This window comes from Danio aesculapii, chromosome 7 (genome assembly GCF_903798145.1).
Source record: "Danio aesculapii chromosome 7, fDanAes4.1, whole genome shotgun sequence".
In the NCBI taxonomy this organism is placed as follows: domain Eukaryota; kingdom Metazoa; phylum Chordata; class Actinopteri; order Cypriniformes; family Danionidae; genus Danio; species Danio aesculapii.
Window position 1 is genome coordinate 9,376,748 of NC_079441.1, and position 13,960 is coordinate 9,390,707.

At 36.5% G+C, this 13,960-nt stretch overlaps 1 protein-coding gene across 1 annotated transcript in view; it reads left to right on the plus strand.

The window, feature by feature from the left end:
* cemip (cell migration inducing hyaluronidase 1) overlaps nt 1-13,707 on the plus strand; it is a 380,066-nt gene extending 366,359 nt beyond the window's left edge. The window contains 4 exon segments of the mRNA XM_056461019.1: nt 1,251-1,340; nt 2,876-3,033; nt 5,478-5,578; nt 10,617-13,707. Coding sequence (XP_056316994.1) covers nt 1,251-1,340; nt 2,876-3,033; nt 5,478-5,578; nt 10,617-10,744 — 477 coding nt within the window. The 3' untranslated portion in view covers nt 10,745-13,707.
* The last annotated feature ends 253 nt before the right edge of the window (nt 13,708-13,960 follow it).

Genomic DNA, 13,960 nt, shown 5'->3' on the forward strand with positions numbered 1-13,960 from the left:
CACTTTTTCTCGAAGTGACCCAATTGGTAGATTTTTTTCTTCACTTAAAAATAATTTAAATGTATTTTAAAAGTGGCCCACATATCAATTTTTAACATCTGGGCCAAATACTACATTTCACATCTGGCCCAAGGCTTATGTGCCGCCTTAAAGATGGTGCCACTCTGTAAAACCCAGGCCATGTTTGGCCCACACGCTGTATGCCAGTGCCAAATGAATGCCTGCTGTGCCTGATTTATGCCAATCTGGGCCAGAATTCTTTGCTACCTGGGTGGTGTTAACATTTTTAAAAAATGCAACAACCTGCTAATACATGCTAGGAACATGCCATACTAAAAATAACATTTTTTAAAACATGGTATAAACATGTTGAACAGTTTTTAAAAGCATGGTAGCAACCTGTTAATTCATGCTAGAAACATGCGTCATGATAGCCAACAAAATGTTAAACATGCTATAAGCAAGATAGCAAAATGCATATTAAAATTAGGTTCATGTTAAACATGCTACCAACATGTCATGGTATCAGTGTGTTAGCCATGTGCAAAACATTCTCTCACTTGCTAATTTTAAATAACATAGTGTTAACTTATACATGTTAAAAAATGGCACCAACCTGCTAGTTCATGCTGGGAATATGCTTAAGTGTTTTTAAACATGGTAAAAACTTATCAAATAGTAGTATTTTATTTTCAAATGCAAATTTATATATGCTTGCAGTATGCTAAACATGGTAGCAACCTGCTGTATTCATGCTAGGCTAATGCTAAAAGCTTATAAAAGGTAGCAACATGTAATTTCAAAAAGCATGGTTGCAACCTGCTCATTCATATTAGAAACATGCGTCTTGTTAGCTAGCAAAATGTTAAACATGCTATATTCAAGCTAGTAAAATGGATATTCAAATTAGCAACTTAAGCGCGCTAACAACATCTCATTGTAACAATGTGTTAGTCATGTAAGAAACCTTTTCTCACGTGCTAGCTAGATATAAGAGAATGCTACCAATTAACATGCTAATGTATGCTATAAAATAGCATATAAATATATATATATATATATATATATATATATATATATATATAGTAAATAATAAAATGCTAGCCACATTTTATGCTTTCAGTGATTTGAATGTTTAGCTTTAAACTTAGAAATTATTATCATAGTATAGTATATCATAATCATTATCATAGTATTACTATAAACTTGTACATTATTGTAATCACGCTGTTTCTTTTTTCTCTCTCTAGCCTCACACACCACAGCACTTCCTTGAAGTCAAGCTGGAATCATACAACACTCGCTTCTTCCACATCAAAGAGGACTTTGCCTATACTGAGGTACTAATCATTTTTCAGTCACTACTTAACTGAAGTGTTCATTCATTACATTTTTATAATGATTATTATTAATTTTTATATTAAAGGATTTGTTATAGTGTTTTTTAGTGATTTGTTATACTTCAAATTATAGTGCTGACATGCAACCTATATAATGTCACATCCAGTTTCCAGAAGTAAAGAATGGATGGATGGATGGATGGATGGATGGATGGATGGATGGATGGATGGATAGAATAGATGGATGGATAAGATAGATAGATGGATGGATGGATAAATAAGATGGATGGATAAGATGGATGGATAAGATAGATGCATGGATGTTAACAGGATAGGATGGATGGATGGATGGATAGGTGGGTGGATGGATGGATGGATGGATGGATGGATGTTAATAGGATAGGATAGGATGGATGGATGGATGAATGTTAATAGGATAGGATGGATGGATGGATGGATGGATTGATGGACGGATGGATGGACTGATAAGATGGATAATATGGGTGGGTGGATAAATGGATGGATAAGATAGATGGATAATGTGGATTGATGGATGTAAATGGGATAGGATAGGGTATATAGATGAACAGATGGATAGATACGATGGATGGAAGTTATATAAGAGAGATGGATGGATAAATAGGATGGATAAGATAGAAGGATAAGATTGATTGATGGATGGATAGATAGATAAGATGGTATATGGATGGATGGATGAGAGATGAATGGATGCATATAAGATGGATGGATGGAGGGGTGGATGGATGAATGGGGATAAGATGGATAAATGTATGGATAAGATTCGATAGATAGATAGATAGATAGATAAGATGGATAAACAGGATTGATGGATGGACATAATAGATTGGATGGATGAGAGATGGATGGATGGATGGATGGATGGATGGATGAATAAGATAGATGGATAAGATAGATTGGATGGACATATGGATGGATGGATGGATGAGATGGATGATGGATTGATGGTTATACGGATGGATGGATGGATGGATGGAAAAGGGAGATGGATGACAGATGAATGGATGGATGGATGAATAAGGTTGATGGATAGGATAGATAGATAAGATGGATGGATAAAATGGATCAGATGGAGGGAGAGGTAAGATGGATGGATGGATGGAGAAATGAGACAGACAGACAGACAGACAGACAGACAGACAGACAGACAGACAGACAGACAGACAGACAGACAGACAGACAGATAGATAGATAGATAGATAGATAGATAGATAGATAGATAGATAGATAGATAGATAGATAGATAGATAGATAGATCGATCTAAAAAATACTTTTATAAAACTACTTACAGCACTTTCAAATCACAACTAAAATTTAAATATAAAAAAATATGCTAGCTTATCCTGTTTATACAGTATATTATTTAAATCAAACTAAATTAATTGAATATTTTGCTATATTAAACAAATACGTACCATATTAGCTTATGATAGCAAAAAATGTGGGATAAACTTAAAGCACAAGATAAAACAATGAGAATGTACTGTTTCTATAGGTGAATGGCAAGAAAATCTACCAATCAGAGGATGGCATTCATGTGACTGTGATCGACGGCCACAGTGGTAAAATCCTGGAGACTAAAGGCTTCAGGAACTCAATACTGAAGGGAATTCCAGCACAACTAGAAAACTACATCACAAACCTCAAAGACGAGTAAGTCGAATCCAAAAACTACAACCAAGAAACTTGCAGAACATCCATATAAAATCAAATGCTTGTGCAATGTGTATGCTATACAGTTGAAGTCAAACTGTATTAGCTTTCCTGTGAAATTATTATTAATATCTTAAATATTTCCGAATCGTTGCTTAATGGAGAGATTTTTTTCAACACATTTTCAAACATAAAAGTTTTAATAACTATGTATGTCAATAATTGTGTATATACAATTATTACTGCTATGCTGTGTCAGTAAACCCCCCAAACCCTGATTTACTGAATCAAAAATGCCCTGTTTTTGTTTCAATTTATGAATCCATCTGAGCAGATTCCCTGCCCGTAGCACTTGAGTGTAGAGATTGACATGCTGAATTCAAGTGGATCACAGAGGCTTTGTGCGACACGCTGCGCTTTCCAAATTGCTCTGCGCTGTGAAGTGGGCTTTGCAGATGTTTTATCCGTTCTGCACGGTTAAGTCGGATAGCGCTGCTCTGACACTGCTGGAGTGTTTGGATCCTCATATAAAAGCACTGAATGTGGAATGATCACAGTCATATAGGGAGAAAGAAGCGGCATGCTGCAAGTGCTTTTACAGGCTTTAAATGAAACCTGAAACTCCAATACTGGAGTATGATCTTATGTAGGGCTGAACAATATACCGGATATCGCAATGTGTGTATCTGCAACTGTCACATTGTGAGATTAGATTATATAATAAAGATTAAAAATATATTTTTTATTTATATTTTTATAATGATGACCATACATTCACTGGCCACTTTATTAGGTACACCTGTCCAACTGCTTGTTAATGCAAATTTCTAATCAGCCAATCACATGGCAGCAACTCAATGCATTTAGGCATGTAGACATGGTCAAGACGATCTGCTGCAGTTCAAACCGAGCATCAGAATGGGAAGAAAGGTGATTTGAGTGACTTTGAACGAGGCATGGTTGTTGGTGCCAGACGGGCTGGTTTGAGTATTTCAGAAACTGCTGATCTACTGGGATTTTCATGCACAACCATCTCCAGGGTTTACAGAGAATGGTCTGAAAAAAGAGTTCTGCAGGTGCAAATGCCTTGTTGATGCGAGAGGTCAGAGGAGATACAACCGAGGTATGCAGAACACGTCCAACCTTGAGGCAGACAGGCTACAGCAGCAGAAGATCAAACTGGGTGCCACTCCTGTCAGCTATGAACAGGAAACTAAGGCTACAATTCACACAGGCTCACCAAAATTAGACAACAGAAGATTGGAAAAATGTTGCCTGGTCTGATGAGTCTCAATTTCTGCTGCCACATTCAGATGGTAGGGTCAGAATTTGGCATCAACAGCATGAAAGCATGGATCCATCCTGTCTTGTATCAATGGTTCAGGCTGTTGGTGGTGGTGTAATGGTGTAAGGAATATTTTCTTGGCACACTTTGGGCCCATTAGTACCAACTGAGTACTGTGTCAACACCACAACCAACCTGAGTGGTACTGACCATATACACCCCTTTATGACCACAGTGTACCCATCATGTGATGGCTACTTCCAGCAGGATAAAGTGCCATGTCATAAAGCGCGAATCATCTCAGACTGGTTTCTTAAACATGACAATGAGTTCACTGTTCTCAAATGGCCTCCACAGTCACCAGAGCTCAATCCAATAGAGCACCTTTGGGATGTGGTGGAACGGGATATTCGCATCATGGATGTGCAGCCGACAACTCTGCAGCAACTGCGTGATGCTATCATGTTAATATGGACCAAAATCTCTGAGGAATATTTCCAGTACCTTGTTGAATCTATGCGACGAAGGATTGAGGCCGCTCTGAATGCAAAAGCGGGTCCAACCTAGTACTAGTAAGGTGTACCTAATAAAGTGGCTGGTAAAAATGCGTATTTTACATTTGATTTCTGTAATTGAATACTGTTAGACTCCCAGAAAACCACAAAGCACTGTTTATTTATTTATTTTTGCTTACATATAATTTATGCAGATGCACTTCATAGACTTGATCATCTCAGTTAATCTAAATTAATGAAATATTTTCAAACAGAGCTGTTCAAATCATCTGGTAAAATGATATTCATATCGCAATATACATCACAGCAAAACAAAACATCGCAATATCATTTTAATTGACATTTTGATTGGCATGAACTCTTTTGTATGTGTCATTAGGGGGGAAAGCCCCACCCATTAGTGACGATCTTTCCCTCATTAGCATAAACTGCCCTGACTGAGGAGTAGCCCTTCACCATTATGGTGGCACACAAGCAATTGTTGCTCCACCCTCTTTTGAAAAGAGCACAATCTCATTTGAATTTAAAGCGACAATCACCAAAACTACACAATAAGGATCAAAGCATAAAAGGGTCAGGTATAAAACAGTATTTGTGTGGTATTTTGAGCTTGTCTTACAGGAACTCATTTCTCACACTTGCAGGTCAGTGGTTTTGATCACGTCTAAAGGAAAACTGGTCAGCAGAGGGCCATGGACCAAACTACTTGAGACCCTCGGAGCAGATCAGACGGTCAAGTTGAAAGGTAATACCGTTCACAAAATCAGTGAAATATAATGTGATTTACATACAGGGCAATCCATTTGGTAGGAAACATTTACGCAGAAAAGTCCATCTTAAAGTAGATGTAGAACGTGCTCATATATAATTTGGTATCATACTACCATAAGCAGTTTAAGATGAGATTTTATTATTTATTTATTTATTTATTAAATTCACAATAGCACTATAGTTTAGGTCAAAATTATTGCTATTAACTACTGGCTTATTACCTGCCTATGATTAATATATTAACTGTTTATTAGTAGTTATAAAGCAGTAGTTATGAAATTCTTCATCCTTAATCCTACCCAACACCTAAAACCCAACTTCTACCTTCCTAACTATTAATAAACCGCTAATTAGTAGTTTATTAGGCTAGTAGGGTTAGATAATGGTTTGTTAAGTAACCTAAAGTATTACCAAAAACACATTAAAATGGTCATAAGACATAATTAAAAACATATATACATATATATATAATTACAAAAGATTTGTGTGCGCTACAAGCTACAGATGTGCCAGCAACATGTTAAATCATGCTAAAGCATATTAGCCAAAACATACTAAAAATGTGCTAAGACTGACCTTAAATCCAAGTAGCAAACTGCTACTTAAACAATAGCAACTTGGTAAAATATGCTAGCCATTTGCTGAAGTGTGCTAACAGGTTCATGCTATCAAAATGCTAATACATGCTGAAACATTTCAACTGATTTACCTAGCAATTCCAAAGTGACTTAACATGAGAAGAAAAGCAGTTTGACCAACAAAACAGCAATAGTTCATACGTTCTACAACAAGTCCCAGTTAATGTTACATAGTATATGTAGCATGCTTTTTAGTAATAAAAAGAAAAAAATATACTAATTCATGCTAACAAAATGTGTATGCTAACACTAAAACATTCATGCTAGTAGCAAGTTAAAACATTCTAGCAGTGTACTAGAAACATGCTAGCACCATGTTAAAACATGTTAGACATGTGCTAAATCTACCTTTAAACTTTAAAAGTTAACAATGTGCTAATTTATGTTAATAGCATGTTAAAACATACTAGCAATGTACTAGAAACATGTTAGCATCATGTTAAATTATGTTAACCATGTGTTAAATCTTTCTTCAAACTTAAAAAGTTAACAACGTGCTAATTTATGTCAGTAGCATGTTAAAACATACTAGCAATGTTCTCGAAACATGCTAGCATCACGTTATAACATGTTAGCCATGCGCTAAATCTTTCTATATCCTTAAAAAGTTAATAATGTGCTAATTTATGTTACTAGCAGTATTCTAGAAACATGTTAGCATTATGTTAAAACATGTTAGCCATGTGCTCTCTCTTTAAACTTGCATCGTTTAATTAAACAAACATTTTAGCAAGGCTTATGAAAAATGTAAATTGCACGCACACTTCATGATTAGAGACATCTTCTCACAATAAAAACAGTAGTGTATCTTTAATTCCAGCCTGATCTCATGAGGAAACAACTATGTTATGTTTTGTCAGTTTAGACACCTATTCAGACGAATTAATCAAGTTCAGTCATACAAAAATCTGGCACCAAACCCCATCCCTACACCCAAACGTCATTGAGGGATTAGCAAATTGTGCTTAATTTTATAAATAAGATCATACAAATTCATACGAATTAGCCACTAAATCAAACAGCTACAAATTGTCGTGGGAGAACGTTTGTAATTCAGTATTATTTGGGAAACTGGGAGTGAAGACCCCAGATAATCAAATACAAACCAATGGACATATGTGAAGTGTTTTTTTTTTTTTTTTCTTTTGGGTGGGCTGAACACACATGCACACACATACCAGAGCAGCAGGGTCCTTCCTCTCGACACTCCCTTCACATCTTACATTTATCATCTACAATTGTCATTCCAGCTGGCAAAGCTCGCTGAGTCCTTCCCATCAGCTGTGTTCATAAACGACGCCAAATACCTGTCACAGATCATGTGGCAGGCACAATCTGTGTTAAAATACTGGAGTAAATATAAGTTTATAACATCTGTGGGTGAACTGTCACTTTAAATCTGCCCTATTAATTGTTTATAAAATATATAATTAAAATAATAATAATAATAAACTCCACTGAACAATTTGGGGTGCGTTTCAGAAAACCATTGTTAGCCAGCTAAGGTCGCAAGTTTTGTCATTACAAACATAGTTCGTTGATTTGGCGTTTCCTAAATCCATCATTCCAACAAACATTCGCAAACTGCATCGCAAACTTGTACACTTGCAACTACACCTCTAGAGCTGTAGAGGCATAGTTCCTGGCTGTGTTCTATTTCAACTTATCCTCCCTATGCCCTATTCCTTCCCAACATTCCAACATTTAAAATTGGAATGATTAAAAAAAGCATTAAGTCATCACTCTTAGGTGTGCTTTCAAAGTATTTTTACAGTTCAGTTTTAGCGATCTTCATATTGACAATTGCGTTCCCTTTGTAGTGCACTTTGAAAACATTTCTGCCATTTTGAATGCAGCCGTGACTCAGTTTGTCATGGGTGCCAGTTCATGAAAAGCATCCCAAATGAGGGGCCGGAGAGATATGAATTGCAATATGAGTAATGACACACCAGCATATAAGAGCCCATATGTTGTATTTTTGCTCCTTAAAACACCCACGTTAGCTTTTTCTACATTAAAATGTTAATATATTGTAGTTTGAAACAACATAATATCACTGCATTGCACAATAGGCTTTTTTTTTTCAAAGCAAAACAGAAGCAGTGCATTGCTTAAGTAGGCTTTTTCTACATTCAGACACATTCATATATTATGTTTTGAACTACATAACAATTAGGGATGCAACAATTATAGATTTTGGTTGTACGATTATATAGTCTGAAGAATAATCACGGTTTCACGGTTATCACGTCTTATATTAGGGTATTTAAATGAACTGTTGTTATCATCTGCGTTCATACATAATAGTTTTAATAATTTGTCTAACATATCTTTTGCTTACATTGCACTGAAAGCCACGCACATGTCTCACCACTGCGGCGTGAGATGTTTTATACTCTGCATCTGGAAGGCGGGAGCGCATCGCTCCGCTTGTGCGCGCACATTGGCATATATTCTAATATTGGAAATAACGAACGTGTGAATGTGAATGGCCCGCTGCTATAGTTAATCCAGTGTGCATGCGTATTAGCCTCGGTATAAGCTTTGAACTTTAAACTTACAGGTGGCATAACTTTGTTTACTTGCAGGAGTTTCGATCCATGCAACAGAAACACGGCATTGAGAAGCCTTTACGATTCGTATCTAAATGTTTTCAGCTGCTCGCACCACTCGCTTAATGTCAGGTGGCTCACGCTCTGCGCAGCCTTCAACTGCAGCTCATGCTGTGTTGAACAGACACGCGTCACTTCATAGCGGCCGTTTTTTGACTGAACTAAATTTATTTTTGATGTCTTGGTCACACTGTTTTGAGGGCCGAAACAAATTGCCTCACACAACATTTGACCAAAGATCATTGTCAAAAAAAAAATGCTGGGTTCCACACAATTTCTTCATGCAGTCCCAAAACAAGTTGATTAAGTTACCATAATTGTTTTTGTCAATTTAAGTGGATTGAACATAAAACAAGTTTAATAAATTCAATTAAATACCGAAAAAGAACCTCAAAATTGTGTTGATTCAGCTCATTTTAAATAAGTAGCAAAAATTATTTATGATTAAACATCACAATTGTCCAATTAGAACTGCTCATTATAGGGTATATGCCGAAGCATGCTAATAGGACTTTTAATTTGCCAGTAACCTGGGTTAAGCGATTCCAGTGAACTGTTTGGAATTGCAAAATCGGCGCGTTTAAGGTCTGTTTTCTTTGAAAATCAGCGATGTCCACTGGCTGAGTGATATCCGATATAAAGTGGGTCTCAGATTGTACAAGAAGCAGTGCATTAAATAACATTTTTCTCTGCCATGTTTTTATAATATGAGTATTTATTTTACCCCATTATATTCAATGGAGCTTCTGCGCTAGCCTGCCGATTCTGACAGGCGCGCGCGAGTAAATGGCTTTTGATGGCCTTTGAGTAAACGCTTAAGCAACTGAATGAATACCAAAGTCTGCTTAACTGATTGTATTTTAATTACATTACAACATCGATGCTGTAAAAGGAATCGTATAAAATGGGGAAAAAAACTCACAATAACCGGTCACCGGAAATTTATCAGCATGGGAAACACACTAGCACGGCATATACCCTATCATATTGAATTATTAAAATATTGCTTAAGAGGTCTAATAATATTGACCTTGAAATTGTTTTATAAAAATTAAAAACTTACTTATCACTTTAGTCACGGGACCTGGGTGTTTCGAAACACTTTAGTCACGTGACCTGGGTGTTTCGAAACACTTTAGTCACGGGACCTGGGTGTTTCGAATCACTTTAGTCACGTGACCTGGGTGTTTCGAAACACTTTAGTCACGGGACCTGGGTGTTTCGAATCACTTTAGTCACGTGACCTGGGTGTTTCGAATCACTTGAGTCACGTGACCTGGGTGTTTCTAAACACTTTAGTCACGTGACCTGGGTGTTTCAAAACACTTTAGTCACGTGACCTGGGTGTTTCAAAACACTTTAGTCACGTGACCTGGGTGTTTCAAAACACTTTAGTCACGTGACCTGGGTGTTTCAAAACACTTTAGTCACGTGACCTGGGTGTTTCAAAACACTTTAGTCACATGACCTGGGTGTTTCGAATCACTTTAGTCATGTGACCTGGGTGTTTAGAATCACTTTAGTCACGTGACCTGGGTGTTTCGAATTAAAAACTGCTTTTATTCTAAACGAAATAAAACAAATAAGACTTTCTCCAGAAGAAAAAAAAAGCTATAGGAAATATGTGAACATCATTTGGAAATATATAAAGACAGAAAGAAAAACAAATCACAGGAGGGCGAATAATCCTGACTTCAACTGTATAATGAACTAATCAGCATATAATCTTTGAGGTCTCATTTTGTGGCTTTATTTCCCTCAGATAAACTGGCCTTTGTGGGCTTCAAGGGCTCGTTCCGGCCTGACTGGCTGAAGATGAGTGTTGATGATGAGCGAGTCAAACTCCACCAAGTGCTGCCGATTCCTGTGGTGAAGATGATGAAGCTCTGAAGACCGACTGACTACTGAAACCCACATCTCAGCCCAGCATGTGTTTCTGTTTCCCGGCCCATTCCACTGTATGTGACAACGTGGACGTCAAGTGCTTTTTTGGATCGTGTCGTCAATTGAATATACTTGAGTTTCAATGGGCGAAAGAAAAACAAACAAAAAAAACGAATGAACTGAAAACAAACGCAACATTCCTTGTTTTCGTCCCTCTGGGTGATGTTTGCCTTCATGTTTTCATTTAGTTTTTTATAAATATGTAGAAAAAAAAAGATTTCAGATTGTAAACGTCGTGAGGTTTTCTCATTTTTCTGTGTCGCGCACAACAGTTGGTTTCGTTTGCGTTGAACAAGAGAGCCAGCATAAAATAATAATAAATAGTCGCACTTAAAGGTACAGTTCACTTTAAAAAATAAAATAAATAAATTCCTCACTATTTACTAAAACTTTTGTTAATTTATATTAGATATTTTGAAGAATGTTAGAAAAACGCAAACATTTGCTACGCCCGAAATCGCCTAATACTCAGTAGGTACTGCATTTGAATTTAAACGTACTACACGACCATTAGAAAAGTACGTTCTAGAGAGTATGAATGTCAGTAGTATGAACGGAACTCGGACGTACTACATCCGCCATTTTGTCATGATCACATGACCTATCCAAATCAGTTGCCTCACTTCACTCCCATTTATGAATTCTGTAGCGGTGCATCATGGGATTGCATAGCATTCGTCAGATGCGCACTTAAGAATTTTGCCAGAAGTTGTAGGTCATCCGGGTACTTCTCGCATACTGTTTTTCGAATTCTGTGAGTTGGGACATACTACTCGGCTCACATACTGTTTTTAGCATACTATACAGTAGTGGTGGGCAAAGCGAGGCCAGTTACACTGTGCACATGCACGGTCCACTAGGCTACATAACATCTGTGTGTTTCGAATCACTTTAGTCACGTGACCTGGGTGTTTCGAATCACTTTAGTCACGTGACCTGGGTGTTTCTAATCACTTTAGTCACATGACCTGGGTGTTTCGAAACACTTTAGGTCATGTGACCTGGGTGTTTCGAAACACTAGTCACATGACCTGGGTGTTTCGAATCACTTTAGTCACGTGACCTGGGTGTTTCGAATCACTTTAGTCTCGTGACCTGGGTGTTTCGAAACACTTTAGTCACGTGACCTGGGTGTTTCGAATCACTTTAGTCACGTGACCTGGGTGTTTCTAAACACTTTAGTCACGTGACCTGGGTGTTTCGAAACACTTTAGGTTATGTGACCTGGGTGTTTCGAAACACTAGTCACATGACCTGGGTGTTTCGAACACTTTAGTCACGTGACCTGGGTGTTTCGAATCACTTTAGTCACGTGACCTGGGTGTTTCGAATCACTTTAGTCACGTGACCTGGGTGTTTCGAATCACTTTAGTCTCGTGAACTGGGTGTTTCGAATCACTTTAGTCACATGACCTGGGTGTTTCGAATCACTTTAGTCACATGACCTGGGTGTTTCGAAACACATTAGTCACATGACCTGGGTGTTTCTGTATAGTATGGAAGTATGCGATTTCGAACGCAGCTATTGACTTTTATGGTAGATGTAAAAAAACAAATACTATAAAAGTCAATAGCAGTTTTTTCAACATTCTTCAATATATCTTCCTACATGTGTAACAGAAGAAATAAAAAAAATTAGTAAAGGGGACCTATCATGTAAAAATCAGCCTTATAAGGGGTGTAAACACAGTTGTTGCAACAGTCTGTGAATATAACCAGCTTCTAATAGTTAACATATTCATTTTTATTATTTATAGTCACACTTGATGAAAACAGTCTGCAGAAACACTTTGATTGACATTCTCCCTTTGTACGCGTCATCAGAGGGAAAAAGCCACGCCCACTAGTGACCATCTCTCCCTCACTAGTATAGTCTTGTTTTTAAATCTGCCCCTATGCTGACACATAGGCACTTGTAGCTCCACCCTCTTTGGAAAAGAGCACTATCTCATTTAAATTTGAAGCGACAGTCACCAAACGGCACAATTAGAAACAAAGCCTAAAAGGAACAGTTTCAGAGTAACAAAAACATTATTTGTGTGGTATTCTGAGCTGAAACTTCACACACATACTCTAGAGACCTTAGAGACTTATTTTACATCTTGTAATAAGGGGGATAATAGGTCTCCTTTAAAAATAAAATTAGGTGTACTGTCCCTTTAAAGGAACAAGTCACCAGAAGATCGAAAATTTCATGTAATACCATAAAAAATATGGTTTAATCTTTAAGTATATGAGTAAAAGCACTATAAAAAGTACTTATAATATGATGCATATTTACACAGACATATGTAAATAAACAAAAATGAGCACCATGCAGTTTTATCTTTTAATACAACAGCACTGATTTTCTGGTGAACTGTTCCTTTAAATAGATTAATGGAGAATGAATCTGAACATAAGTAGGTGTCAGCCAATCATAAAACGATCAGATCAGCGATGAGGAATCAGCTTTTCTTTGCTTTGGCAAGCAGAACGACCGTGTCCATTTGCCGAAATAGCTGGTCTTTTTTCGGGGATTGTAATTTGTTAGTGTTTTTGTATGTTTTGTGTGTTTCTTAAAAAAATGCAACAACTAAAAAATCCTGATTGATAACAGAGATATATTTTATACTTATTTATTGTACAGGCACTATTACACAAATCCAGAAAAGGGACATCTTCTAAGGGACTTTTAAGTTGTAATGTAATTCTGTCCTATCTGTAAAAATAAAACAACAACCAAAAAAAGCTAAAACTTTAAGTACAATTTTCACTTCAGTGTATAATTCAAATATACATGACATTTACTTTAAGTTGTATATGGATGTGATGTAAATGTGAATGATTTACAGGTAATAAAAATGTATTACTTTAGATAAAAAAATGTAAAGACTTTTGTACAGAAATAAATCTTTTTTTTTTCCTCATCTTGGAGTGATGCTGTGCTTACACACTTTTACATTAAATGTATTTTTCTGAGCAAAAAATAAATAAATTTATCCTTATTTAGAAAATAAAATATCCACTAAAAAATAAAATTGGCAAATGTGGAACAAAATTCATTTGATGACGTATTAAAAACATATATATATTTTTTTAATCTTTGAATTTATTCTTTAAACCTCTTGGTTTTACCTATTTGTAACTTTGGTTTTAAATATAATCAAATTTAATGTCATA